Below are 27,808 nucleotides of genomic sequence, written 5' to 3' on the forward strand. Positions count from 1 at the left end.
TAAAAGCCTCTGATGATCCCAGCTGAGTTCCCTGATCGTCAGAGGCTTTTTTTCTTTTAAAAGCATTTTTTTCTACAACCTCTTCAGCCAAAGAGGTTGTAAAAAAAAATGCTTTTAACTGCCTCTGCCAATCAGGCAACTCAGCTGGGATCGCCAGAGGCTTTTAAAAGCATTTTTTCTACCTCTTCGGCTGAAGAGGTTGTAGAAAAAATGCTTTTAAAAGCCTCTGACGATCCCAGCTGAGCTGCGCCATCATCAGAGGCTTTTTTTTTCAACTTTTAAAAGCATTTTTTCGGCTGAAGAGGTTGTAGAAAAAATGCTTTTAAAAATAATAATAAAAAAAAGCCTCTGATGATCGCGCAGCTCAGCTGGGCATGGGTGGGGTGGGGTGCAGGGATTTTTGCTACCGGTTCTCCGAACCACCCGCCACCATTGCTACCGGATCGGGTGATCCGGTCCAAACTGGGACCATTTCACTTGTGCCCCCATCTCTTTGGGTATTGGAGAATTATGAACACCGACTAATGTCCCATCTCAATTTGTCTTCTGGATGGTGGCTATAGTGAAGGTGATGGAAGAGAAACAGGGAAACTAAGCATGGAAACCGGCGGGGTGAATTTGGGCCAGCCACTCTCCTTTCTCTGCCCAGCCCACCTCACAGGGGTGATGGTAGGAAAGATAAGGGCAGGGACAGTACAGGTGGTCCTCGACTTACAACTGCAACTGAGCCCCAAATTTCCGTTGCTAAGCAAAACAGCCGGTTCAGTGAATTCTACCCCGTTTCCTGACCTTTCTGGTCACCAGTTGTTAAGTGAATCACTGCAGTTGTTAAAAAGTTAGGAACAGGGTTGCTAAGTGAATCTGGCTTCCCCACGGATTTTGCTTGTCAGAAGGTCACAAAAGGGGATCAAACGACCCCGGGATACGGCAATATGAGCCAGTTGCTAAGAGGCTGAATTTTGACCGCCTGGCCATGGAAGATGCTACAACTGTCGTATGTATGAAAAAATTGTCACAAGTCACTCTTCCCAGTATCGTGACTTCGAAAGGTCACTGAACAAATGGTTATAAGGCAAGGACTGCCTATAGGATCCAGATTGTTGGGGGCAAGAGGCTGACTCCGTAAACCGCTCAGAGAGGGCTGTAAAGCACTGTGAAGCGGTATATAACTCTAAGTGCTATTCCTTCCTTCCTTCCTTAAAATGAGGACCCAGATGGTTGGGGGCAAGAGGCTGACTCCATAAACCGCTCAGAGAGGGCTGTAAAAGCACTTTGAAGCGGTATAGAAGTCTAAGGGCTACTGCTATCCATCAATGTCTCTCTCTCTCTCTTTCACTGTTTTTCTCTCTCTCTCTCTGTCTATTCTGTCACTCATCCATCCATCTGAATTCTTAATTGCAGACTAATTCTGCCCACTGTCAGCAGTTCAATCCTGACTAGCTCGAGGTTGACTCAGCCTTCCATCCTTCTGAGGTGAGTAAAATGAGGACCCAGATTGTTGGGGGCAAGAGGCTGACTCTGTAGAGAGGGCTGTAAATGTCTAAGGGCTATTGCTAGTGTTATTTTCCTTCCTTCCTTCCTTCCTTCCTTCCTTCCTTCCCTCCCATCCACCCATCCATCCATCCATCCATCCATCCATCCATCCATCCATCCATGGTGTGCAGTAGGTAGAATGCAGTATTGCAGGCTAACTCTGCCCACTGTCTGCAGTTCGATCCTGACTGGCTCAAGGGTGACTCAGCCTTCCATCCTAAGGCCTTCCATCCTAAGGAAGGTTGGTCACTAAGGACCCAGATTGTTGGGGGCCACAGGCTGTCTCTGTAAACCGCTTAGAGAGGGCTGCAGAGCTCTGTGAAGCGGTATAGAAGTCTAAGTGCTATTGCTATAGCTACACTCACTTTCAAAAAAAAAATGAAGATGGGATACACATCGGAGAAATAAATAAATAAATAAGGAAACCAATTCTAAGGAGGGAAGAGATTGAGGAAAAGGAAGAATGGCTCTGCTTCTAACCCCCCAAACCAGGACGGACGTGAAGTCCTCAGATCGATGCATGTACGGGATGCGACTGCAGCATCTGTTGGGGTTATTCTGAAAAATTCATTAGTTTTCATTATAGGGAGGGAGGGAGGGAGGGAGGAAGTGGGGTGGAAATTCAGCCCGGCTTAATTTACGGCAGGACCTCCTTGCCCTCTGCAGACAAAGGCGGCTCTGACTCGGCTGCACTTGGACAGAAGTCTTGATAAATAGAGATCAGCCGATATATCATGATCGCTCAAATCTGACTCTTCTCACATCAAATACAACAAAGCCCGATGTGCTGTTCACGTCATCCCATTTCAGGGTCGCATGCTCAGAATTTACAAGCTGGGAAAGAATATTTCAAGCTTGCAAGGTATTCTGACCCAGCTCCCCAAACAGGACAAACCTTCTGTATTTAAATCAATGATTCCTTTATTAGGAGCGCCGGCAGCCACCAGCAAAAAATTTCTCTCTCACCGCAGGCTAACAAATCTGTCCGGCAGGGAGATGAATAGTTGTCTGCCACATCTATTTGTCTCTGCCCCCTGCCTTTTATCCCCAGTTAGGGTGGAGTTTTGCTGGCAGCGGTGGCTCTTCCGTCCCAAGGACCGGCCCATAGATTTCCACTGCTATTCTCTCCTCTGCCTTCTGTGCATCAGGCACAGGACCCAGCTGTTCCTCCTCTTCCTCATCAGCCACCTCCAGACCTGGGGGCTGTTGACTCTCCATATCTGAGGGCTGATGAACGGCCCAGGCTCCGCCTCTGTCTCTCTCTCTGACAGCTCCATTTCCTCTTCCCCCTCGGAGCTCTCAGGTTGCCTTGATGCTGACCATGACTCCCACATCTCCTCCTCCTCCTCCTCTGATTTGGGTGCTGGATGGGCCAGTGGCTGAGAAACCACAAGGATGGCTGTCCTAGAGACACTGATGTTGACTTGATGCTCTACCTGAGGGACAGGTGCAGATTCTCCCAGGGGCCAAATCAATGAGAGGAGAAATCTTAATTAATTAAGAATCCGTACAGGTATAGTCTTAAGGAGTGCATTTCCCTGGGTGGTGCTTTAAATGCTCATTGAAAAAAGGCAAACTGAGAATGAGGCACACGAAAATAAGATCAGGACAGGTAGTCAACTGAGCCCCAATGTTTCTGTTGCTAAGCGAGACAGTTGTTAAGTGAATTTTGCCGCGTGTTACGAGCTTTCTTTTCCACAGCTTTCTTTCTTTTCGAATCCCTTGCAGTTGTTAAGTTAGGAACGCGGTCGTAAAGTGGAATTCACTTTGGTCGTAAAAAAGGGGAACACGTGACCCCGGGCCACTGCAACCATCATAAATATGAACCAGTTGCCAAGCGTCCGAATTTTGATCATGTGACCATGGGGATGCTGGAACGGTCGTAAGTGTGGAAAAACTAAGTCATTTTTTTTCCAGTGCCGTTGTTTAACTTTCAACAGTCACTAAATGAACTGTTCTAATCTGTACTTTTAACTTGTGGCAGAAGGGAGAGGCGTTAAGATCTCCAGCACGTATCGCGCTACCCTTTTAGAATGATGGATGTAAACGGGTGAGCATTTCTCTGTAGAGAAGGTAAGATGTAAGGATAGCATGCATTCACAGGAAAGCCCACAGAGCATATTTTAAAACCTCGGGCAATGGAGATGGATGGAACTGCCTTGCACCATAATAAACATCGGCCTCCTTGGGAAGCTTCCTCTCGATCAGGGCTGTTTGCATTCCTCCTAACCAAAGCCTCCTAAACCAGAGAATAATTTGAGCCATAAAGATGCTGAAAGGCGCACACAACCTCACTCCTGCTACTTTCTATATATCACTCTCCTGGATTCATGTCTTCGTCTTATGAGCATTGTCTTCTTTTGCTTTCTGGCTGGTTTATATTTGCAATTATTAACAAATTGGGATCCATGCCCAGAAGCGACTACTGAAAGGATGTCAAAATAATAACAACAACAATCCAAATAAATCTCTCGGTTTTATGCCCTTTGGAGTCGGGGTCTCAATGCCACAACCTAATTTCGTTGCTCATCTGTAATGAAAAGGGGTCAAGCGAATCGCCTACAAAACCTACGGAAAAAAGATAACAGTTTTTTTTTTTTCTAGCCTCTTTAGTAAAATTGATGGAGAAGGCATCCCAAAGAATGTCAGGCCACTTTAAAAAAAAAAAAAAAAAAAAAAATACCATGTCCTTGTTTAGTGAATGCCTCCTTTAGTGACCATTCGCAGCGGTGACAGCAATGAAAAAATAACTCTGTCGAGGGCTGGGGGTTTCCACTTTGGACATACTGCGTGAGAAGTTTGGCGAGGCAAGCTTCCGAGACGCCCACTCGTGGCAGCCGTGGGTGCCCGCGCAGGACACATGGCAGGGCCGGAGTGAGACCCGGGGTAGTGCTGACTCCCGCTTCCGTTTAGCCAGCCCAAAACTGCGGCTTGACAACAGGGGCCCTTCGCTTCCTGCGCCCCTACCCTCGCAAGGGGGGGATCAGTTAGCTCCCCGGCAGCGGGGACAACCTCAGGGAGATCTCCATGGTCCGCCAGGGCAGCCCCAAGGGGGAACCGCTTAGGGGGAACAGTGCCACTGATCCACGCACCTATGACCTTCACAGGTCTGTAAACCGAAAGAATGCAGAAGATCGTAGGAGTGGTTTCACTTTGCGACCGGTTCACTTAACAGCTGCCAGTTCCAACTGTGGTTGGTAAATGAGGACTAAGCTATATTTTGAAAGTGAATGGAGAAAGTGACGTAAAGAGCTGGACAAAGCCATGTAAATCAAGAAAGCCACAGCATTCCCATTCTGGAGCAACACAGGTGTGCTGCGAGCACAATTGTGTACCTGGAACGGGTGCGTCTTCTGCTGATGCCCGGGCTGTTGCTCACACGATAGGCAGTCGGGACGCTCCGTTCTTCTCGATGCCTTTCCGGGGTGTGCGCCCGTCTTCTCGGCGATCTTGAACGAGACCTGAATGGGCAAAAGGGGAGAATTAAGTTCAGCCTAGAAGGATTTTGAGGATCTTTAAGTTTCTTGATATGGGCACGGCACCAGGATTATCAAAGAGGAGTACAAATTCCAGCAAATCCATTTAAAAGGAGAAAATGTGGGTTTGTTACACCGCAAATACTTTTGGAAATAGAAAGAAAGAAAGAAAGAAAGAAAGAAAGAAAGAAAGAAAGAAAGAAAGAAAGAGGAAGGTTAAGGTTAAGGTTTATTAAATTTGTATACCGCCCTTCTCCCGAAGGACTCAGGGCGGTGAACAGCCAAAATTAAAATACATACAGTATAAAAATTAAAATAAATTAAAACAGGAAGGATGGAAGGAAGGGGGAAAAAAGGAAAGAGAAACAAAGAAAAGAAAGAAAGAAAAAAACAAAGAAAGGGGAAGGAAGGAAGGAGAAAGAAAGAAGGAAAGAAGGAAGGAAAGAGAAAGAGAAAAGAGAAAGAAAGAAAGAAAGAGGAAGGAAGGAAGTGGGAAAAAAGAAAGAGAAAGATGGAAAAAAGGAAAGAAAGAAAGAAAGAGAGGAAGGAAGGGAATAAAAAGAAAAAAGAAAGGAAGATGGAAAGAAAGTAAAGAGAAACAAAGAAAAGAAAGAAAACAAAGAAAGGGGAAGGAAAGAAGGAAGGAAAGAGAAAGAGAAAAGAGAAAAAGAAAGAAAGAAGAAGGAAGGAAAGAGAAAAGAGAGAGAGAAAGAAAGAAGGAAAGAAAGAAAGAGGAAGGAAGGAAGGGAGAAAAAAGAAAGATGGAAAAAAGAAGGAAAGAGGAAGGAAGGAAGGGAATAAAAAGAAAAAAGAAAGGAAGGAAGATGGAAAGAAAGGAAAGAGAAACAAAGAAAGAAAGAAAAAGAAAATTACGATCACCAGACACGCAGCCTGAGGGAGTGATTGTCAGCTCCCCGAAGATGCTTTATCCACTCACTTCCCCCCGCCCCACGACTTACTGTTTTTAAAATCCCAACCCAAATAATTCTGTCTTTAAGTGCTTAAAAAAGACAGAATGCAGATTATTAAGTGCTCTCCAGATGCAAAACAAATCATATTGGAACTGACGTTAGCCAAGAGGGCCAATTCTATTTTGTACGGCCAGCGGGACAAGGCAAAGAGCCTCCTTTAAGAAAGGAACCTGTCCCACGGAGCTGACCAAAAAAACTCCAAGTGTGTTTATGAAATGATGGCCTCAGCCCAGCCTTTCCCACCGAAAAGGACTTAGAACTTGTCAGAGGGAAAGCGAGTGATTTTTTTTTCCTTTTAAGCCACTTAATATCAGACTGCCTTAGCTTCTGAGATTTGCATAGCAATGACTAACATTCCTAAAAACCTCCAGTATTCAGACAATATTAAATAAATGGCCTTAGCTTTGAATACTGGTAAATATCACGTGTATTTTTCCGGATGCAGAGTGGGCTATTTAAAAAAAAAAAACAAAAAAAAAAAACACTGTGCTAAATGCGGAAAGGTTACTGCCATTCATACGTGGGCTTATATCAGTGGTGAAATTCAACATTTTAAACTACTTTTTAAAATAGTTCTGTGGGCATGGCTTGGTGGGCGTGGCGTGGCTTAGTAGGCGTGGCAGGGGAAGGATGCTGCAAAATCTTCATTCCCACCCCATTCCTGGGGGAAGGATATTGCAAAATCCCCATTCCCACCCCATTCCTGGGGGAAGGATATTGCAAAATCCCCATTCCGTCCCCACTCCTGGGGGAAGGCTATTGCAAAATCCCCATTCCCACCCCACTCCTGGGGGAAGGATATTGTAAAATCCCCATTCCCACCCCACTCCTGGGGGAAGGATATTGCAAAATCTCCATTCCCACCCCACTCCTGGGGGGAAGAATACTGCAAATTCTCCGAACTACTCAAAATTTCCACTACCGGTTCTCCAGAACCCGAAAAAAACTGATTTTGAAGTCTTTATTTTGGCCTCTCTCATCAAGGAAACACCCACTCCCCACACATTTTGAGAATTAACATTACTGACTCTTTGAAAACGGAAGGCTGTGAACAAGCGAAGTTTGCTTAATGCCAATCAAATCCTCTTACACGCTAAATACTTTAATGATGCCTTCCCTTGCTAATTACTACATACAGATCATTAGCTCGGTAAACAGAGTAGGTGGCTTAGCACGTAACCTCTTAGGAAGTTACACCCAGAAAAGCAATTCATGCCAAATAAAATTTAGCCTTTAAATGAAACGCAGGCAGGCAATTTGTCCGATCTATTTCTTCTACCCAAAGCAGAACAAAGCACGCAGAGATACATGATCCCCTTAAGATTCATTTTTGGGGAGTTTTTTAAAAAATATATATATATATAATTGGGACTTTCCAGGTTGAGGATTTCAGTTGTAAAATTTGTTGCAGAGCTGGCAGCAGATTCGGACAGTGAGGAGGTTGGGGAGGAACATGGGCCTGTCCTGGAGTCTGGGGAAGGCTCTGATGAGGGCTCTGCATGGGAGGCAGAGAGGGGGCCAAGGCCATCTGATAGTTCTTTGCTGCCTCCGGAGTCTGACGTCAGTGAGGCAGAAGAACAGCGGGAGCCTGTTCCCAGTGTGTGCATGCACAACGCTGCTAGAAGCCAAGAACAATTAAGAAAAAAGGGTCGACTTGGGAGTAAGGCTTGGAGATGATTGGCCCCTCCCATAAGACATAAAAGGAGAGTGAATGGGACGTGAGCTTTTGCAGGAAGCAATTAGTTCATCTGGTCGGGAAAAGCTTTGGGAAAGTTCTGTTTGACTCTCTGCTAAGTTTGGCCTTGCCTTGCGTGTGGCAATTAGTTCTCTGGCAGCATTCCAAGGGAGCTAAGGTGGGTGTTTATAAACACTCCCCTGAAATACTGTTTGAGAAGCCTTTCGGACTGGGAATGACAATAATTCACAGCCGTATGAATTAAAGAGGTTTTCTGGGACTAAGATTGTGCTGTATCCTTTCCAAGGAAGCCTAGGTCAGAACAAAAACTACTGGATCACTAGCCGTCTAATTGTATTTCTTCCTCCTCCCTTCCAATCTGCAATGCTGTACTGTTGCAGAAAGTTAAAAAAGAAAAAAAAAAAAAGAATGAATTCGTATCGACTCCGGTTGGCAGTTATTATGGTTCACAGGTGTGACATATGTAGATGACCGCGGCAGGGTGAGGAGTTTAAGCAAAGCAAGGCCAGAGGTTGAAGATACTGATTGGCAAGTTGGAAAAAAAAAACAGACGGCAATAAGCAGACCAACTCCATGATTTTGCGGAGAAAATAAAAAACCCAGATGCCTCTATGTTAATGGTTTGGCGCCGATCCGGCCTTGAAGGACATTTTACTCATGTTACACTGTGAAATTAGAAAACCTCTCAATTAAAAGCATCTTGGAAGCCCTTCAAAGATAGACTTTGCCCGGCTGCTAAAGTACTGCACTGGTGATCCTTTCGCTGGGTAGCCATTTAACCCGGGATCCGAAGACCTCGTGGGAAATTTCACGAGATCGGGATCTGAACTCGGATGAGCAAAAGGTGACCTGAATGTACAAATGAGCTAAAACAGCTCTCCTACGAGCTATCAGGTGATGGGAAATGTGAGACTAGAAAGCTAATAAGGACAAAGAACTGGGTTAGGAGTTAATCTCTGGTGTTTTTTTTTTCTTCTACTACAAAAGGAACAATAATCGGAATTTTAATATTCTAGCAAAGAAATATGTGAGTTTTAAAGAAGGGGTCTCCAACCTTTTCAGCTTGGCGGCCTGGCCTGGAAAGTGTGTGTGTGTCAGGCGCACGCACAGCTCCATTTGTGTGGGCTGCACATGGAGATTCGCTCGTGAGCACAAGTACTCTCTACTTGCGCAAGTGGAGCTTCACATGTGCATGCTTGCCCACCCCTCCTGCGGCCCTGTTTCGAACAGTGGGACAGTGGCTGAAGGGATAGTGGCCCTTCAGCCTGGGGATTGGGGGCTCCCCCTGTTTTAACACATGAAGTTACAGAACGAAACCTGATCGGTATATTTCTGAGGCTGAGCCATTCTCCATCAGCCTCTAATTCAGATCGGCAGCCCAGAAGAAAATTTTGCAGTGAAACATTTCCGCGGGAAAAAAAAGAACGTTAATCCTTAGAAAATTTGTAGAGAGCATAGCAAACGGGGCTTGAAGGACAGAAAGAAAACCTGCGACCAAGACAACAGTCAGAAGAAAGAAATTTGAGTCTGGGACAGAACTGTAATCCGAGCAAACTTCTCAGGCAAGCTCTCTAGTTCACGTTAAGATAGACCGGGCCGGTATATCTAGCAAGAATTGCAAAGATGTTCCCTGGAACCTCAGCAGAATGTTGGAAATGTGGGTCAGCCAGGGGTACATTTTACCACCAATGGTGGACATGTCTACAAGCCCAAAATTATTGGAGTAAGATAAAAGTTTGGCTCATGGAGATTACAGGAGTCAGCTTTCAACTGAGACCAGAGGTCTACTTGTTAGGAATAAACCCTGGGGGCATAAGGAAAGCAGACTGGTACCTTTTCATACACATTACCACTGTGGCTAGAATTGCATATGCGCAGCTTTGGAAAGGGAAAGAAGTACCATCGGATCAGGTGATTATCAACAAAATTTTGTGGTGTGCAGAATGTGATAGATCGACATATATTCTTAAAGATAGACAAGAATCAACTTTCAATCAAAGCTGGGATAAATGGTACCAATGGATAGAAGTAAAAATGTCATGAGGTAGATGTTAGGGAAGCATGTAGCATAGATATGTAAATAGCAAGCTAAATATAAATAAGGTAATATTAGATATAAGAAGATTAACAAATGCAAGATGCAGTATGATAAACCAAATTGAAGCTGTAGTATGATGCTATGTAATGTTATTTAGAAACTGTATATATATGGGGGTTGAATCAACCTCAGTCGTATGTATGTGATTGTGTTTCGTTATAGTCTTTTTTGTTTCTAATTTATAATAATTTTTTTTTTTAAAAAAAAGATAGACTGGGCTGGGGGTGGGAGAAGAAGAATCATACGGCTGGAAGGGACTTTGGAGGTCTTCTAGTCCAACCCTTCAGGCAGGAAACCTTATACCACCCTAGTCAAACGTCCAGTCTATTTTGGTACCCCCAATGATGGAGCGCCCACAAATTCAGGAGCGAAGCTGTTCCCTTGATTAATTGTTCTCACTGTTAAAAAATTTCTCATTTCTAGGTTGATCCTCCCTTTAATGATCTTTTTCACCCGTTACTTCTTCTCCTGCTCTTTGGTGCCTTAGAGAATAAGTCAATCCTCTCCTCTTTGTGACGGCCCCTCAAGTACTGGAAGAGAGTTATCCTGTCCCCCCCAATCCTTCTCTTTGATACCTAGCTCCCACAACCGCTCCTCATACAATTGAGCCTCCAGCCCCCTAATCATCTTTGTTGCTCTTCGCTGCACTCTTTCTAGGACAGGGGTCGGCAACCTTAAACACTCAAAGAGCCACAAAGGTCCTAACCGGAAGCCCCCGTTCAATTCTGGAGCCGACCGGAAGTCCTGTCCCCCACCATAGAGTCTCCTCCTAGCACGGCATCCTTTTTTCCTCTACCTGTCCTAACCGAAAGCCCTATCAATTGTGGAGCCGACCAGCAACAGGGAGCCGCAGCAGAGGGATGAAAGAGCCACATGCGGCTCCAGAGCTGCGGGTTGCTGACCCCTGTTCTAGGAGCATCTTTTTTGGCGTTGTGGTGACCAGAACTGGATGCAGTATTCCAAGGATGGCCTCACCTGCGTGGTGTAAATCGACCCTATCATTTTCAGACTCGCGAGATTCTTTACAACGAAAGTAGTCCTGACGTAAACAGCACTGGCTTCTTAGCCTAGCCCGGCTTATAGAATGGACAATACTTCAGGGGCCAATTTATAGATCAGACTAATGCTCAATTCCTGAAGAAGTCTGAAGATACACCTGGGAGAAGATGCATCACCCTCTTGTTTACCCATCAGGCTACCTTCAAGTCCCTGCCCAGCTCTACTTAGTGAAACCAAGAGCGTACAAAATTCGGTCTTGCCGGACATTCTGCCTTCCCTCTCTCCCTTCCTATATAGCTCTGACCTGACAGTTCTTGGGTCAAGGAACTTGTGGTTAACACGGGGGAAGAAGTCATCAAAATAATATAAATTGGTTTATCGTGATGGGAGCCTGGAGCTTGAAAAATTTGCAGTGGAGATGTTGAAGGGCTTGTCAAACCCCCACAGTACACCTGAAGCCATTTTCAGAGGAATGTTATCCTGTCAAAAGCCATCTAAAGCCTCTCTGTGCCGCTAAGTAGGAATTCCCCTTAGCCAAGGTCTTAACGTCTCTCTTTTCTAGCCCAGGGACGGAGAAGGGCTTGGAACAGAAGTCTCTCCCTTCCCTCATTTGCATTGTCTCTTTCATCCGAGGATCCAAGCTGAGATTTTCTGCAGAGAAAGGGTGTGCTTTCCCGGTGAAATAGCGCCTTCCCTTAAGATGGGAAACTGTTAAAAAACGAAAGCGTTGATTTCCCTACTGCGTTTCCCTCTGTTATGAGGCGAACGGTGGCACGTACGAAGGTTGTCAGATATCCCTTCCAATCTTATAAAAAAACAACAACGCTAATTTAATCCTCAGATTCAATTAGGCAGAAACCTCTTTATGTCTCCAAGGCTCTGCTCTGGGGGGAACTCGGGACAGTAATGGAAGAGACACGGGGTGGAAGGAGCCATATGATTTTTTAACAAGAACGTACAAGATTTGACATTTTTAGAGGGGGGCTAGCTGTCAAAAAAAAAAAAAAAAGTTTCCTATTCCCATCTCCTCAACTTAGATGTGTTTAAATTTATTTGCATTTTCCTAAAATACACATGCCAACATGTTTACTGCGCCCCTTCTGTTTTTTTTTCTTTTTAAATTCTCCAAAACTTTAGCTTTTGAAAAACCTTCATTATGGATTTTCTAAAAGCTTGACAAGAGCCTCCTCTCGTTTCAATCAACTTCTCCCCAACTACATACCTTATTCTCGTATCCTAAAGGAGGTGTGAAGCGGGTGTGGGAACCATCTGACGTTCCATGTCAAGCGATGCGGTGACTTTGGCAACGTTGATAAAAATGACATTTTTTTTGCCCCTGGCAACTGACAAGAAGCTGTCTGCACCCTTAATTGGCGTCAGCAATCTGCCACTTATTTTTTTTGGGGGGGGGCAACCCCTGGCAGACGCACCGAAGAAAATGAAAGCTTTCCTTGTTCTAAACGTGTCACTTTTAGAAAACGCATCACGTGGCTGAACACGGAATGGCTAAAAATATCAAGCGATACCCGGAAAAAGAGACAGGGTACGACGATGAGACCTGCAGGATACCGAAAACTTTTTAAGCATTTCAAGAGTTAGAAAACGCTCACCTGGAATGCCGGACGGTTCTGTAGGCCGTGGGAAGCGAATGCTTTGCTTTCGAATGGGATCGCGATTTGGCTTTGGAGGAAGAAGAGGAGTGGTATTTCGAAGGAGGGGTATGGGACCGCGATCGGGATCGTTTCTTATGTTTCTTCTTCTTCTTCTCTTTCTCTTCCTCTCTGGGCAGATCTCTGCATTTGCTTGTAGGCCTTTCGGGCACCTTGGCTTCTAGGACTGGTAACGTCCGGATGCCGGTCAACAGAGCGCAGGGGATATTACTGACCGTCTGAAAGGAAGGCAGCCAAGAGTTAGGGTGGGGTTTCTAGGAATCTGGGGGTTGTAAGTCACCTAGGGAAATCCTGGAAGATCAACACGCATCCTGATACGATAAATAGCTTTCTGGCAAGCAAGCAATTTCAGTCTGTAAAAAGAAAATATCCTCCCATACCCATTTTGAGAATTGGAAGTAATTTGCTACAGGTTATCAGTCTGAAGTTGTTGAGTGCCACATGCTGGAAAACTCTCTTCTTTGTTCTACTTTGCTTCTAATTCTTATTATAGAATTTTACAGGGCTGGAAGGGATCTTGGAGGTCTTCTAGTCCAACCCCCTGCTCAAGCAGAAGACCATTCCAGACAAATGGCTGTTCACCTCTTCTTAAAGCCTCACAACTGCTGAATGCAAGCCGTTCCACTGATTGTTCTCACTGTCAGGAAATTTTTTCTTAAGTTTTAGAGGTTGGAGGTCTATCTTGGTAAATTTCCATTAAGTTAACCCCTTGTCCTGTCTTTAGGGGCCATGGGGAATAAACAGTAACAGAGTTGGAGGGGACCTTGGAGGTCATCTAGTCCAACCCCCTGCTCACGCAGGAGACCTGTAGTAGGGATTCAAGCTTCAGGTATAAAGAAACGTTTTGATTAACAGAGTTGGAAGGGACCCTGTAGGTCATGCAGTCCACCCCCCCTGCCCAAGCAGGAGACCCTACACCATTTCTGACAGATGGCAGTCCAGCCTCTCCTTGAAATCTTGAAATTTAGAGCCTTTTTCCACAGAACAAGTCCCGACTGGATGCAAAGAAATAATCTCTTTTCGATAGACAGCCTGTTTTTGATGAGACACCTTCTGCCACCCAGAAGAGACTGGATGACTCTCTAATTTTACAAGCATGGGATAAACATTTAGTAGCAATTCCTTGGCCACCAAAAAAAAAAAATGTCATATTCAGAGATGTCTAGACAATTTTTGCTCCACACTGGACTGCAAGATTACAGTTTTGGGGAACAGCGTTCACATTCGGATGGGCAAAATGCATAAAAACCCTGAGCAGGTTAAAATGTAATTACGATTTGTTGGAAGGGGTGTGTGGGGGAGGAGGTTGGAGAGGAAAAGCAGCATTTGTTTAAAAGAGTTTCCCAACTTTTATGGAAAGCAATATAGACTGAGAATATATTCCCGAAAAGGAACATTAAAGCTAAATCACCGACTCGCCCAGTAATCAGTATTTCTTACTGAATTCAGTCAGTAAATTTAAGCGTACTGATTTAATTTAAATTTAATTACTCGAGTCAGTAATTTAAATACTCGTTATTTAAATTTCTGGCCGAAGCTTTCCAGGATTTTAAAGAAAACTTTCCTGGCGTTATCTAGAAATGCCCAGCAGAGAAGATGGAATCTTTATTAATGTATAATCCTTTCCGTCCATCTGCAGGCAAAAGATCCTTTGATGTTTGGTGAAACTAGGAAATACTATTTCACATCAGATCCAACCGCATTTGTCTTGCTTTGGATCCAAAAACCCCTATATTTTTAGCCAAGGGCAGGCAGATGACCAAGTTAATGAAAAGAAGGACCAGGGGTGACATGATAGCAGTCTTCCAATATTTGAGGGGCTGCCCCAAAGAAGAGGGAGTCAACCTATTCTCCAAAGCCCCAGAAGGCAGGACAAGAAGCAATGGGTAGAAACTAATCAAGGAGAGAAGCAACCTGGAATTAAGAAGAAATTTCCTGACAGTGAGAACAATTAATCAGTGGAACAGTTTGAATCCAGATGTTGTGGATACTCCCAACACTCGAAGTTTTTAAAAAGAGACTGGACAACCATCTCTCTGAAGTGGTACACGGTTTCCTGCCTGAGCAGGGCGCTGGTCTAGAAGACCTTACTAAAGCCTTCAGGTACAGATCTACTGGATCTGGAAATTCCTACCACTACAGGTAATCCTCGATTTACAACAGTCCGTTTAGTGGCCATTTAAAGTTACAAGGCACTGAAAAAAAGGGACCTATGACCATTTTTCACACTTACGACCATTGGAGAATCCCCATGGTCACGTGATCAACGGGTTCATATTTATGCTTGGGCAGGAGGGAGGGGGGGGTTGGACTAGATGACCTAAAAGGTTCCTGCCAACTCTGTAAATCTGTCCTGGGTTTTCATGATCCCCTTTTACGACCTTCAGATGAGCAAAAGTCAACGGGGAAACCAGATTCACTTAACAGCCGTGTGACCAGGGGTGAAATGCTCTGGTAGAGATGGCGGCGGGTGGTTCGGAGAACCGGTAGCAAAAATCCCTGCCACCTCCCCACGCCCAGTTAAGCTGAGCGATCATCAGAGGTTTTTTTTTAAAAAAAATTTAAAAGCATTTTTTCTACAACCTCTTCGGCTGAAAAAATGCTTTTAAAAGTAAAAAAAAAAAGCCTCTGATGATTGCGCGGCTCAGCAGGGATCGTCAGAGGCTTTTAAAAGCATTTTTTCTACAACTTCTTCAGCTGAAGAGCTTGTAGAAAAAATGGTTTTAAAAGTTAAAAAAAAAAGTTGGCCACGCCCACTCAGTGACATTAACTCCCCCGCCCAAGCCCCGCCCACAGAACCGGTAGTAACAAATTTTACATTTCACCACTGCGTGTGACCAACTTAACTGCGGTGATTTGCTTAACAATGGTGGCAAGAAAGGCGGTAAAATGGGGTGAGACACACTTAACCAATGCCTCGCTTAGTGACAGAAACGTTGGGCTCAACTGGGGTCATTTTGCATTTGCTGCATTCTCAGTTGGTGCTTTTCAATGTGCATTTAGAGCTCCAATCCAGGGAAATGCAGTTAACTTGAATTAACTTCTTCTGGATCTGGAAATCCCTACCACTAATGACAGCAGGACATCTGAGCCAGCGTCGGATTTCTAGTTCTTTAACTGTGACCTGGAAAGGCTTCATCATTAGGCTGAAATTCCACCATCGCTACACCTTCAGCCCTGCACGACCTCCGACCGGATGGATCAATAAGAGATGGTCTTCCTTGATGCTGGAAGAGCCGAGGATAATTGCTGGATCCATCAAACGCTTCTAATTTTAGCTGCCTTGGCAGGGTTTATTTTAGAAGATCGCCATGTTCGTGAAAAATTTAAAAGCGCCTCTTTCGGGGGAGAAGAAGAAGGAGGAGAAGGAAAAAGAGAAGGAGAAGAAGAAGAAAGGGGTAGGAGGAAGAGAAGGAAGAAGAAGAAAAAGAACGGGGTAGGAGGAAGAGGAGAAGGAAGAAGAAGAAAAAAGGGGTAGGAGGAAGAGGAGATGGAAGAAGAAGAGGAAGGAAGGAAGGAAGGAAGGAAGGAAGGAAGGAAGGAGAAGAAGTTTGGAGTTTTTTGGATTTCTATACTGCTCTTCTCCCAGGGGACTCAGGGCGGTGTACAGCCACATTAAAACACATGAATTTATAAAATTTAAAACCAATTAAAACAAATATATACAATTTGGCCCTCAAATTAAAACACACATACACTCACTTAAAATTCATATTAAGGCCAGTCCAACTTGCTGAAACAGGAAGGTCTTTTGGGCACGGCAAAAAGTACGCAGGTCGGGGCTAAGACAAAGCTCTAGGGGCAGCTCATTCCAAAGGACTGGTGCCCCCACAGAGACGAAGAAGAAGCAGAAGGAGGAGGAGGAGGAGGAGGAGGAGGAGGAGGAGGAGGAAGAGGAGAAGGAAGAAGAAGCAGAAGAAGCAGAAGCAGAAGCAAAAGAAGAAGAAGGAGGAGGAGGAGGAGGAGGAGGAGGGTCTACGTGATAAAGGCACCTATGTTCACGCAAATGCGCTCAGATAGGATGTTCACACGACATGGTAACCTTGGTTGGATTCCGATTAGCTTTGGGGCCGTGGTGCAAAGCCATCCTCTTGGGTTCGCTTGATGCTTTACACTTAGAACAACCTAGAACCAGTCCCAAAAGTGCTTTCTCAAGAGACAACTGGAGTTCCCTGTTTTTCTTTGAAGACATTTTGCTTCTCATCCAAGAAGCTTCTTCAGCTCTGGATGGTGGGGGAAGGAAGGATTAATATTCCTTGCAGACAGCTGGTCATTTGCATCCTTTTAGAGAGCCACTTAGGCCACTTGGGAGGTTTATCTGTATCCTCAGGGTCACCTGAGTTGTGCTCCTGGTTTCTGTAGTCTGCAATTTTTCTTCTGGACATCCATTCCACTTAGGTGACCCTGAGGACACAGATAAACCTCCAAGTGCTTCAACGACCCTCTAAAAAGAATGCAAATGACCAGCTTCCTACAAGGAATACAAATTCTTCCATTCCCCACCATCCAGTCAGAGCTGAAGAAGCTTCTTGGATGAGAAGCGAAATGTCTTCAGAAGAAAAAACAAGAAAGTCCAGTTGCCTCCTGAAAAAGCACCTTTGGGACAACCATGACCTGGATGACTGAGAATCTCGACAGACTTTTAGCTAGGCAATTTGGGATGAATATCCTTTGAGTGGTGTGGGAGTAGGAATGTATTTGCAGAGGGAAAAAACTGCAGACTACAGGAACCATTTGCATCACTCAGGTGACCCTGAGGACACAGATCAACCTCCAAGTGGCCTCAACGACCCTCTAAAAGGATGCAAATGACCAGCTGCCTGCAAGGAGTATAATAAACCCTTCCATTCCCCACCATTCTGTCAGAGCTGAAGAAGCTTCTTGGATGAGAAGCGAAACGTCTTCAAAAGGGAAAAAACAAGGAAGTCCAGTTGCCTCTTGAAAATATAAAGTACCTTTGGGACAACCATCACCTGGACGACTGAGAATCTCGACAGACCTAGAACCAGATTAAGGCTGTTGTGTGATTACAACCTCTCCTGTTTGTTTTTGTTTGTTTCCTTCAGTGCCACCCTAGATTCCTGCTGCCCGCCTGGACAAATCCTTGCGTATTTGGTCCCTTAGCCGTTTCAAGAAGAATTCTCTTTCGGGGGGGGGGGAGAGGGGAGAAAGGAAGAAGAAACGAGCATGACAGTGGTCAGTTCAGAAGAGAGACTGAAAAATCCAAAAAGGACGTAAGTCTGCACAATTTCCAAGCACGGATAAAGCAAGATTTTTCAATGCATGAAAAGAACCGAAGGGGGAGGGGGGAGGAGGAGGAGGAGGAGGGGGAAATGACCATCCCCCCCCCCGCCTTCCTGAGCAGCATTTTCTGAAGTTTCACAGCAGACTCTCGAGAAAGCTTTGCTTAGGATAAAAATCAAAAACGGGTCCCCGGTGCTGAGACATCTGTCAAGGGAGCCGAAAAAGCTCTAATTAAAACGCCAAAACGTTTTGCTGAAGTGTAGAAGACAGAAATGCACGAGAGACATGTCAGGGCAGAAGAGAGGGTAAGATGTTTCATTGGGGGAGAGGGGCGGGGGGGGGGGAGAGAGAAAGATGGGAGATGGAAGAGAAGTTTATTTCCAGCATTTGAAGAAATAAGTCACGGGGCTTGAGCTCTCTGATTATAAAACCAGTATCAAAAATGCTGGGAGCTGTAAAGTACTCTTTTTAGAATAGAATAGAATAGAATAGAATAGAATAGAATAGAATAGAATAGAATAGAATAGAATAGAATAGAATAGAATAGAATAGAATAGAATTTTTTTATTGGCCAAGTGTGATTGGACAAGGAGTTTGTCTTGGTGCATACGCTCTCAGTGTACATAAAAAGAAGAGATACATTTGTCAAGAATCAAAAGATACACTTAATGATAGTCATAGGGTACAAATCAGCAAACAGGAAACAATAGCAATATAAATCATAAGGATACAAGCAACAAAATACAGTCATAAGTGGAAGGAGATAGGTGACAGGAACGATGAGAAGACTAATAGTAATGCAAACTTAGTGAATAGTTTGAGGGAATTATTTGTTTAGCAGAGTGATGGCATTCGGGAAAAAACTGTCCTTGTGTCTAGTTGTTCTGGTGTGCAGTGCTCTATAGCATCGTTTTGAGGGTAGGAGTTGAAACAGTTTATGTCCAGGATGCGAGGGGTCTGTAGATATTTTCACAGCCCTCTTTTTGACTCCTGCAGGATACAGGTCCTCCATGGAAGGCAGGTTGGTAGCCATGGTTTTTCTGCAGTTCTAATTATCCTCTGATTCTGTGTCTGCCTTGTTGGGTTGCAGAGCCAAACCAGACAGTTATGGAGGTGCAGATGACAGACTCAATAATTCCTCTGTAGAACTGGATCAGCAGCTCCCTGGACAGTTTGAGCTTCCTGAGTTGGTGCAGAAAGAACATTACCCAACTAGGTAACATCATCATTGCTAGAAGGGAGTGGGAGGAGGATCGTGGGTCCTTGGTGCTCTCTGAGCTTGGTGGTTTTTCTTGCAGATGTTTCATTACCCAACTAGATAACATCATCAGTGCTAGAAGGGAGTGGGTTTTGCTGAGTGGAGGAGGTGGGAGAGGCCTATGGGATCCTTGGTGCTATCTGAGCTGGGTTGTTTTCTTGCAAATGTTTCGTTACCCAACTAGATAACATCATCAGTGCTAGAAGGGAGTGGGGTTTGCAGAGGGGGGGGAGGACTGTGGGATTGTTGGTGCTGTTTGAGCTTGGTTGTTTTCTTGCAGATGTTTCAAGACCCTTTTAGGTAACACCATCAGTGCTAAAAGAGAGTGGGGTTTGCTCTCTGTTTATATACAATACTTTGCCCTGCCAGTGATGGTGGGAGCGCTTGGTGGCTCCTTGATTAGACTATTGTTTAGTGTTAAGCTTACTTGTCTGAGGTTGGCAGTTTCTCGATTGGGCTATCCAAGGCAAGCCACTTATATATAAAGAGAGGCCAACAGTGACAGGTTTCTCTCTTGATTTTATGATTTTATGGTTGGTTTTAAATTTTGATACGGATATTAAATTGACAATTTTAAACTATGGGCCAAATTTAATTATTTTAAATCTATTTTTAATCGTATTTATGTATAAATGTTTTTTATATTGGCTGTTCACCGCTCTGAGTCCGAAAGGAGAAGGGCGGTATAGAAATTTGAATAATAAATAAATAAATAAATAAATTGAATAATAAATAAAATAAACAAACTTAACTTAAATTTATTTGGGGCAGAGGGAGGGGGAAAAAAAGGTTGATAAGAGTAATAAAAAAAACCCCGCAGCCATCGCAAAAAAAATAAATAAAAATAAAATAAAATAAATAAAGTAAAACAAAGCTATCGGAACGTCTTCTGGAAATGAAAGGAGTTTCGGGCGAGGAGTCCTTAAAATGTCAAAAGCTGAAGCCTAGAAATGTTTTTATCAAGCCGTGTCGAGGGAATCAATACTTTTGTTTGAAGCCAAGGCGGAATTCGGTCCCGCCATCCAAGCGCAAACAATGTCGCTTTCCTTCAAGAAGCATTTAATCGCTGCAAAATCTGATAAGGCATGTTTTTCTTCTCTCTTCGTTTTTTTTCCACACAGATCGGTGACGGGTGTTTCTTGAGCACCCTTTGATGTTCTACGCCTGGAAAAAAGCCGGCGGCAGAAGGAGCGAGAAGAAGAGATGGTCGTCCGGACAGGTGTTCTGCCCCAGCTATGGACCCCACAGAACGCAGCACACACGAAGTCTGTACAAAACTTAATTTTCTAAAATAACCCAGTCTTTCTCAAACAAAGGCTGTTAATAAACTTTCTTAACAGCCTACAAGAAACCGAAGATAAAAGTAATCACAATCTTACTATGGTTGGCAGAAAGCCCAGAAGCAATTTGCAAAGAATCCAAACGCGAAGGAGAGTGAACTAAAGTTGTTCCCTACAACTTGCTTCAGTCGGCATTCCTCCTTAAATAGGCTAAGGGAGTGGCCAATTAGCCCCAAGCCTTACTCTCGAGGAGACCTCCTCTGAGGAGCCACTCCTGCCTTTTGGTAGCTCTGTGCACCCGTGCATCGAGTAGAGGCTCCTCTTCATCTTCTTCACTTAAAGGAGCTTCTGGAGGTTCTGAAGGCCCTGGCTGAGTCCCTGCCTCTGGCACCACATCTTCATCAGCCTCCTCGCTGTCCGACGCGAGCACCGGTTGCGCAGGCTGCTGGCACGACACCACACCAGCCTCCTCTTCGTCGGGATCAGCCACAATCTGCACAGGGGAGAAGGGAGTCGGCATCTCTTCAGGTAGTCCTCGACTTACGACAGCGACTGAACCCGCTGAGTCACCAGTATTGTCACGTGAGTTGTAACACCAACCCGACCAAATTCGATTTGATGACATTTTGGGCAGTGGTTTGTTAAACAAATGCTGCAGTTTTGTTAGGTGAATCTGTTGTCCTCTATGGGCCATGTGTTGGCGGATGTTGTTTTTGGTTTTTTTTTGCTGGAAAATGGAAGGAGGTACCAGTTTCTGGAAGAAAACACCTTGTAAAATGTCATGTGACTGCAGGACGCTGCAAATGGTCGTAAGTGTGGACAGGTGTGCCAGGTGTCCAAAATTTGGCCCCAGGATTGCAGCTCTCCAGACATCGGAACTTGTAAGTTAGGTTGTAAGCCCTGTTTTGGGGGATCCGTCGCAACTTTGAAGTCACTAAGCAACCAGTCATAAGTCAAGAACTACCTTTACTTGATCAACTGACCTTGTGTGCGAAGCCCACACAGCTGTGGGGTCCTGAGAGAACCTCCCATTGCCCCTTTAACTAATTTTAATAGGGTCCAGCATCTTGCCTCGTTTCCAATCCTAAATTTTTAAAGATTTTAATTTAATTCTCATGTGCTTTTTTTGTATTTTAACATTTTACTCAGAGGTGTATTTCAGCAGGTTCTGACAGTTCTGGAGAACCGGTAGTGGAAATTTTGAGTAGTTCGGAGAACTGGTAGTAAAAATTCTGACAGGCCCTGCCCCAATCTATTCTCTGCCTCCCAATTCCCAGCTGATTGAGAGAAAATGGGGATTTTGCAGTATTCCTTCCCCTGGAGTGGGGTGTGAATGGAGATTTTACAATATCCTGCCTCTGGAGTGGGGTGGGAATGGAGATTTTGCAGCATCCTTCCCCCGTCACACCCACCAAGCCACCCCTACCAAGCCATGCCACACCCACCAAGCCACACCCACAGAACCGGTAGTAAAAAATTTTGAAACCCAACACTGGTTTTACTAGACACGGCCAAGGGTCTTTCTCGGAGGGAGATGGGCAGTTCAAAAATGTATAAAAACAAACCAACAAACCCAATGCACATTCAGCGGATGAATCATATCAATCGCACACACATTTAAAAGTGATGATGGACACTAACGTACAAACCGCACACATTACAAAAAAAAAAAAAAAGGAACGCGGGCCAAGCTGAAGATGCTGCAAAAGATATCATCAAGAAACCCTTTCTCCCTTGAGGAAAGGGGATCTGCTTCTAGCTGTCAGTCAAGATTTAGCAACAAAGATAAATGGGAAGTTATCTTGGGAAGGATAATGAAAAGCATAAACCAGGAGCGGGGATGAAATCAAAGCAAAGGGGCGATTAGCCGTCCCATTCTTCAACCTGGAGCCCTCGGAGTTAATGCTTGCTAACAGGTATTTGAGCAGCTCTTTTTGAGTTCTTACAGGCATTTTATGCAATCAATTCTCCCCCTCTGAATGTCAATTATCCCTGGTTTATGAAGGAATGCAGGCCCCCTTCCAACGTCTATTAGATTTGCCAGGGTTATTGACCAGCTTGGGTTGATATACAGCAAATGGAAACTGCCAGCTAAACCCTGGGATGCAAAAGCTGGATAAGTGCTTACTAACATTTATAAACCTGTAGCAAATCAGGGTTACAGTGACAGCCCATTACCATATCAGAAAACATAAAGGGAGGAGGTGAGCAGAGGCAGAATCCAAAAGTTTCAAAGGATATATAACTTCGGCGGTAAAGAAGAGCCGCAGTTCTAAGGACGACGAATGTCAGAGCCTGGTTCAAAACCTTGATCCCTTCCCGACATTTTGCATTTTGCCAAATAGGTAAAAGTCTTTTGAAGTGAGTGGCGTGTAATGAATTTAGACCATCATTCACAAGGTAAGGATAACAAGGCAAAGGATAAAGAATAAAAAGCCAACCACTTCAGGGAGTATTTTGCGTATTTTCAAAAAGGCCCTCAGCAAGGTGGCAGCTGCTGATTGTGGATTTTTGCACACTAACTGGGTCTGCACAACATATAGGGTTGGACTAGAAGATTGCCGAGTTCCCTTCCAGATCTATGAATCTATGAATGTCGGTATCTGTTGTGACCCCGATTCCCGAGCCTGTCCTAACAGAGGAAGAGGACTCAGAAGGTGATGGGGAGGAACTGACAAGGAGGTCCTCCCTCTCCAGGACCCTCCTCTCTGGCAATGCCTCAGGTTCCATCCGAAGGCCAAGAGGAACAGCCTGGGATATGCCAGGAGGAAAGCATATTGGAACAACAACAGATAGGGAGTGAGGATGATGAATCCTGGCTTGATCCCAGGCAGCGTCGGAGGGAGAAGCGCGCGCAGCAATGAAAGAGGCGTGGGAGGGCCAGAGATTGAGTTGAGTCACTGGGCCACACCCCACAAGGAATAAAAGTGGGTGTGATTGCTCTTCAGGCTTTGTGACAGTCAAAGTTAAAAACCTGAGAGTCACATCGCGTTACCTGAAATCTGGCTTGTACATATTTGAATTGGACCTTGGCTAACTCTTGCTTTGTGGATTACTTTTTTGCTACTGGATCGGACTGAGGATAAACTCTCTCTTGCTGACTGTGAGTGAAAACTGACTTGGCAGGCATTTCGCAGTTTACTGCCAAAACTCTTATCTGCAAGGGATTCTAGTCTGATTGCATAATAAAACCTTGGCAGGCGTGCCTGGTTGTGTGTTTGCCTGTGTAGGGAAGGGGGACAGAACATTATCATGCCATGGTTCACACAACACGCTAGGCTCTTCTGGTAAACTTGTAAGATTTGTTTCTCTTGGTACATGCTTATTTATTTGTTTGTTTGTTTGTTTAGTCATGTTTATGTTTATATTAGAAGTGGAGAACCTTTGAGAGCTGTATGCAATGTAATTTCATTTTAACGTATGCCGATTAGTGTACATTCAAAGTGACAATAAAGTATTCTATTCTATTCTATTCTATTCTATTCTATTCTATGCTATGCTATGCTATGCTATGCTATGCTATGCTATTCCATTCCATTCCATTCCATTCCATTCCTTCTCTTATTCTCTTCTCTTCTTATTTCTACTCTACTCTGTTCTATTTTCTATTCTATTCTCAAAATAAAAACTCCATCATATATTTTATATATGTGAATGTCATCCATCCCTGAGCTATTCACAAGCTACTGCACATGACTGATGGACATTTTTTTTTTCAAACGTATTCCAAAAAGATTGTTTTAAGGTGTCTAGAAAATATTCCGGGGAAGAAAAATCCATCATCAAACGATGAGGTTCTTCAGCCTCCCTGAGACAACCTCACTTATCTTGTGCTCCTTCTTCCCTGCCTCTTCTCATCAAAAGCTGTTATGTGGAGAAGACACCCACACAAGATTGTCTATACCAGTGGTTCCTAATGTGGGGCCCACACCCCACAGGGGGGCAAACTGATTTTTTTTTTTTGGCTTAACATTTTTTATTTTTATTTCTCATAAACATATTTAAGTGTACAGTCTCTTATCCATCATTAATCATTGATCATTCATCTTATCCTTTAACTTTCATTTTTTTTTGTTCGGGGCTGCCCTTTTACCATTTCCTCTTCTTTGTTTTACCGCAACCTTTCCTCTTCTTCTTCTCTCTTTTTTCTTCTGTCCCTTTCTACTTTCTTTATTCCTCCTCTCCTCCCCTTCGCTTCCCCCGCTCCTCTCTTCTTCCTCCCTTTCTAACACTCTGTCCTAATCTCCTTTCCCCTCCCTTTTCTTCCTCTCCTTTCCCCTCCTTCCCTCTCTCTGCTCCCCACTTCTTTGTTGTATCCATTTTCAATTTAATCTAGAATGGTATTCGAGCAGCCCCGATTTTCTATTTACATATATCTTCATTTCAAATTCTTTTTTGTTTAATAACCACATCCGTTTTATCATTCATGTACACTTTTATAGTAACACTTTTTCTCTCCCCCCCCCTTTTCCATTTACCCAGGCGTCATCTGAGTTTCTATTCTTTTTATTGTCTTTTCTCTTACTTGTCTTTTCTCTATCCACTTCCTTTCTCTATCTTTATTTATATTTCTTTTCTAACCAATCATAAAAACTTTCCCATGTCTTGAAATACGTCAATTCCTCTTTTATCTTTTATTCTCAATGTTAATCTATTCATTTCTGCACATTCTAAAATTTTCTTTATTATTTAATGGGGGCAATTTGGAACCTTGTTTAAACCAAGTTAATGGCCTTTTAGGCTTCCTCCGCATGAGTAGGAGTTCACTTTTTGAATAGTAAGAATTATATGTCACGGGGGGGGGGAGGGGGAAATGGGATTTTAGAGATGCTTAGGTGGCATATAGCCAAAAAAAGGTTGAGAACCATTGGTCTATGCTAAGGTTGTCTCATCTCTCAAGAGCTTGAAGACAAGGAGTAAGTCCAGGTCCACCTATCTTAGGACAGGACAAGGTTTCAAAGATTCCACCTTCAAGGAGAACTTGACGGACATGCAGATCACACGTCTTTGCTCTACTTGAAATGTCACCGCTGCGAACACTATTTTGCCACCTTTGCCAAAGAAGTGTGTCTTCTCCAGTTTCAGATCCAGGCCCAACTCCCAAAAAAGAAGGCGAGTTAAGTCTCTTTCACTGTCATAAATTCATCTAAATTGTCAACAAGGTGCACGTTCTAATTCTCAACCACATCAGATGCACCCCGCGTCATCTGTAACAAAACGACCAAACTTGAAGATTGCTCCACTCAAAGAACAAGCTCTCAAAATAGTTTTAAACGAAATGAAGAGGGAAGGAAGGAAGGAAGGGCAGGATGGGTGATGGTTGACAGGGACCCTTGAAATTTGTTAGTGGGCTAATCATATACAATTGAATATGTCATTCACACCCACCGCTTTAAATTACAAGAATTGTTGCTTGGGAGCAATTAAAGATATTCATTATCTTTTGAAATCTGCATTTCCATGTGCTTGTTAATAACCACAAAGAGTGCTATTAAAAACACAAAAGCTATTAGAGGAGATTTAAAACAAAGAAGCCTCATTTACATACAATTCCAGTTATTTTTAGTAGAAGCATCACATTTTTTTTCTCTTCTTGAAGCCTCCGATTCATGGAGAGTATAGGAATCTCTCTCAACAACCACCTGAAGGAACATCATTCGTAGCTCGGAAGCTATCTCTGAATTGATAATTCAGACCATCCATGGACTCACAAGAATTAAGCTAAGAATATTATTCTTTTTGGGGTTTAAGCACTTTACTCCAAAATACCTAAGGCAGATTGTCTGCCTGGATAAAAAAAAAAAGAAAAAAAAAAGAAAAACCCACATCAAACTTATACACTAAGATGCTCTCGCTGCTATTCTGCATACAAGAAGTCTTAGATTTAAGTCACTGGCCTCTGATTTATACTTCAATCCTTAAGCTGATGTGCTTTCACGAGCTTAGAAAGAAGTGATGGAAATTTTAATTGAATCGGATTTTCCCGTCCCAGGAAGGAAAAAAAAACCCTAAAACCCTAGGTTTTAAGATATAGCTCTGTCTTCATTACTGGTAAACAGACGGCTGTAATATAGATCCTCCAAGCAGCCGTCACATTCTTGCTAAGATAATGTTTATTCTCCCCTGGTGATGGAGAATTTATGATCCTTCTACTGAGTTTGCTCAAGATGTCATTACCCAAAGATGTGTTGGAAGTTTCACACCAGAAAGAGAAAAGACCTCTGCCCTAAGAGCAAAACAATGGCCCAAACATGAAAGAACAAGGGGGGGGGGAGAACCACCCCTCAAGAATCAAATAAAATCAGAACAAGATAATAAGGAAGCTCAGGGCTGTGAAGAGTCCCTGAAATTGAGAACCAGAAAATGATGCGGAAAAGTGACGCGGTGGCTCAGCGGCTAAGACGCTGAGCTTGTCGATCGAAAGGGTCGGCAGTTCAGTGGTTCGAATCCCTAGTGCCGCGTAACGGGGTGAGTTCCCGTGACTTGTCCCAGCTTCTGCCAACCTAGCAGTTTGAAAGCACGTTAAAAAAAAATGCAAGTAGAAAAATAGGGACCACCTTTGGTGGGAAGGGAACAGCGTTCTGTGCGCCTTTGGCGTTGAGTCATGCCGGCCACATGACCACGGAGACGTCTTCGGACAGCGCTGGCTCTTCGGCTTTGAAACGGAGATGAGCACCGCCCCCTAGAGTCAGGAACAACTAGCACGTATGTGCGAGGGGAACCTTTACCTTATACACATATAATCATAGGATTCAGATATCAGGGTCAGGTCATGTTCTGCTTAAACACAGATTGCTGAAGAAACCACTGGCTGGGTGTTTACACATTCGGTTAGCAGCTTGTTGCTACACAACGGTTTCCATTGTGATTCTCCAAGTTTTTGGTCCATGAACTAAAAAAACTGTCAGAAGGCTGAAACCAATCTCGCAGAATTAGATACCAGGAGATCTCAGCTCCAGCTTTGCAGCAGCAATTCAAACCTGATAACCCATCCAACAGTTTTATGGGCATCTTTGCCAAAGCTTGCAGAGCAATTAAGTTTAAAAGACTTAAGAGAAGGGCCTTTTTTCTTATCAACACAAAACACGCCTGCAGTTTAAAGCTTGCAGTTAAATCGAGTGTAATCAAGATCCAAATGATTTCTTAAACTGACTTTCCAGATGCGATCCAAGGTGAATGGTTCTGCCTTTCACACGGTCTCGCTTTTTTTACGTGTCAAAGGTCACGGATCTCATGCCTTTGGCTCAAGAAACCACAGGAAAAGAATCCCAAGGATTTGCCGTTAGGAACATTCGCACAAAAATATTCTGGCAAGCGAAATTTTCCCCCCAAAGAGCGAGTTTAATTATTGGTTTTGTTGGCTTGCAAAAGGAAGAGGCAATGGTTATAATGCCCAGAGATTAGACGAATTCTTTTGGGATAGGAAACAAACCATGATCCTCATGACACTCTTTCATGAAAATTAGAAATATCGGCTAATCTTTTTGAGGCATCTGAGCCCCAAGGTAAATCATTCTTGGATTCAGACAGTGATGCTGCCTGGGGATGCTTGGACTTGGGAGGTTAAAGCATCCATGGGAGCT

The 27,808-nt window shown here is 43.9% G+C and overlaps 1 protein-coding gene across 8 annotated transcripts in view; it reads right to left on the reverse strand.

The window, feature by feature from the left end:
* The window catches only part of SFSWAP (splicing factor SWAP), a 113,625-nt gene that overhangs the window by 11,935 nt on the left and 73,882 nt on the right, over positions 1 to 27,808 (reverse strand). For all 8 annotated transcript variants that reach the window (XM_034435837.3, XM_034435839.3, XM_087880309.1 and 5 more), the window contains 2 exons: positions 12,384 to 12,661; positions 4,869 to 4,994 (listed from right to left, as the gene is read on the reverse strand). In XM_034435837.3, coding sequence (XP_034291728.2) covers positions 4,869 to 4,994; positions 12,384 to 12,661 — 404 coding nt within the window. The remainder of the gene's footprint in view (positions 1 to 4,868; positions 4,995 to 12,383; positions 12,662 to 27,808) is intronic.

This window comes from Pantherophis guttatus, chromosome 17 (genome assembly GCF_059756535.1).
Source record: "Pantherophis guttatus breed Tessera chromosome 17, ASM5975653v1, whole genome shotgun sequence".
Lineage (NCBI taxonomy): Eukaryota > Metazoa > Chordata > Lepidosauria > Squamata > Colubridae > Pantherophis > Pantherophis guttatus.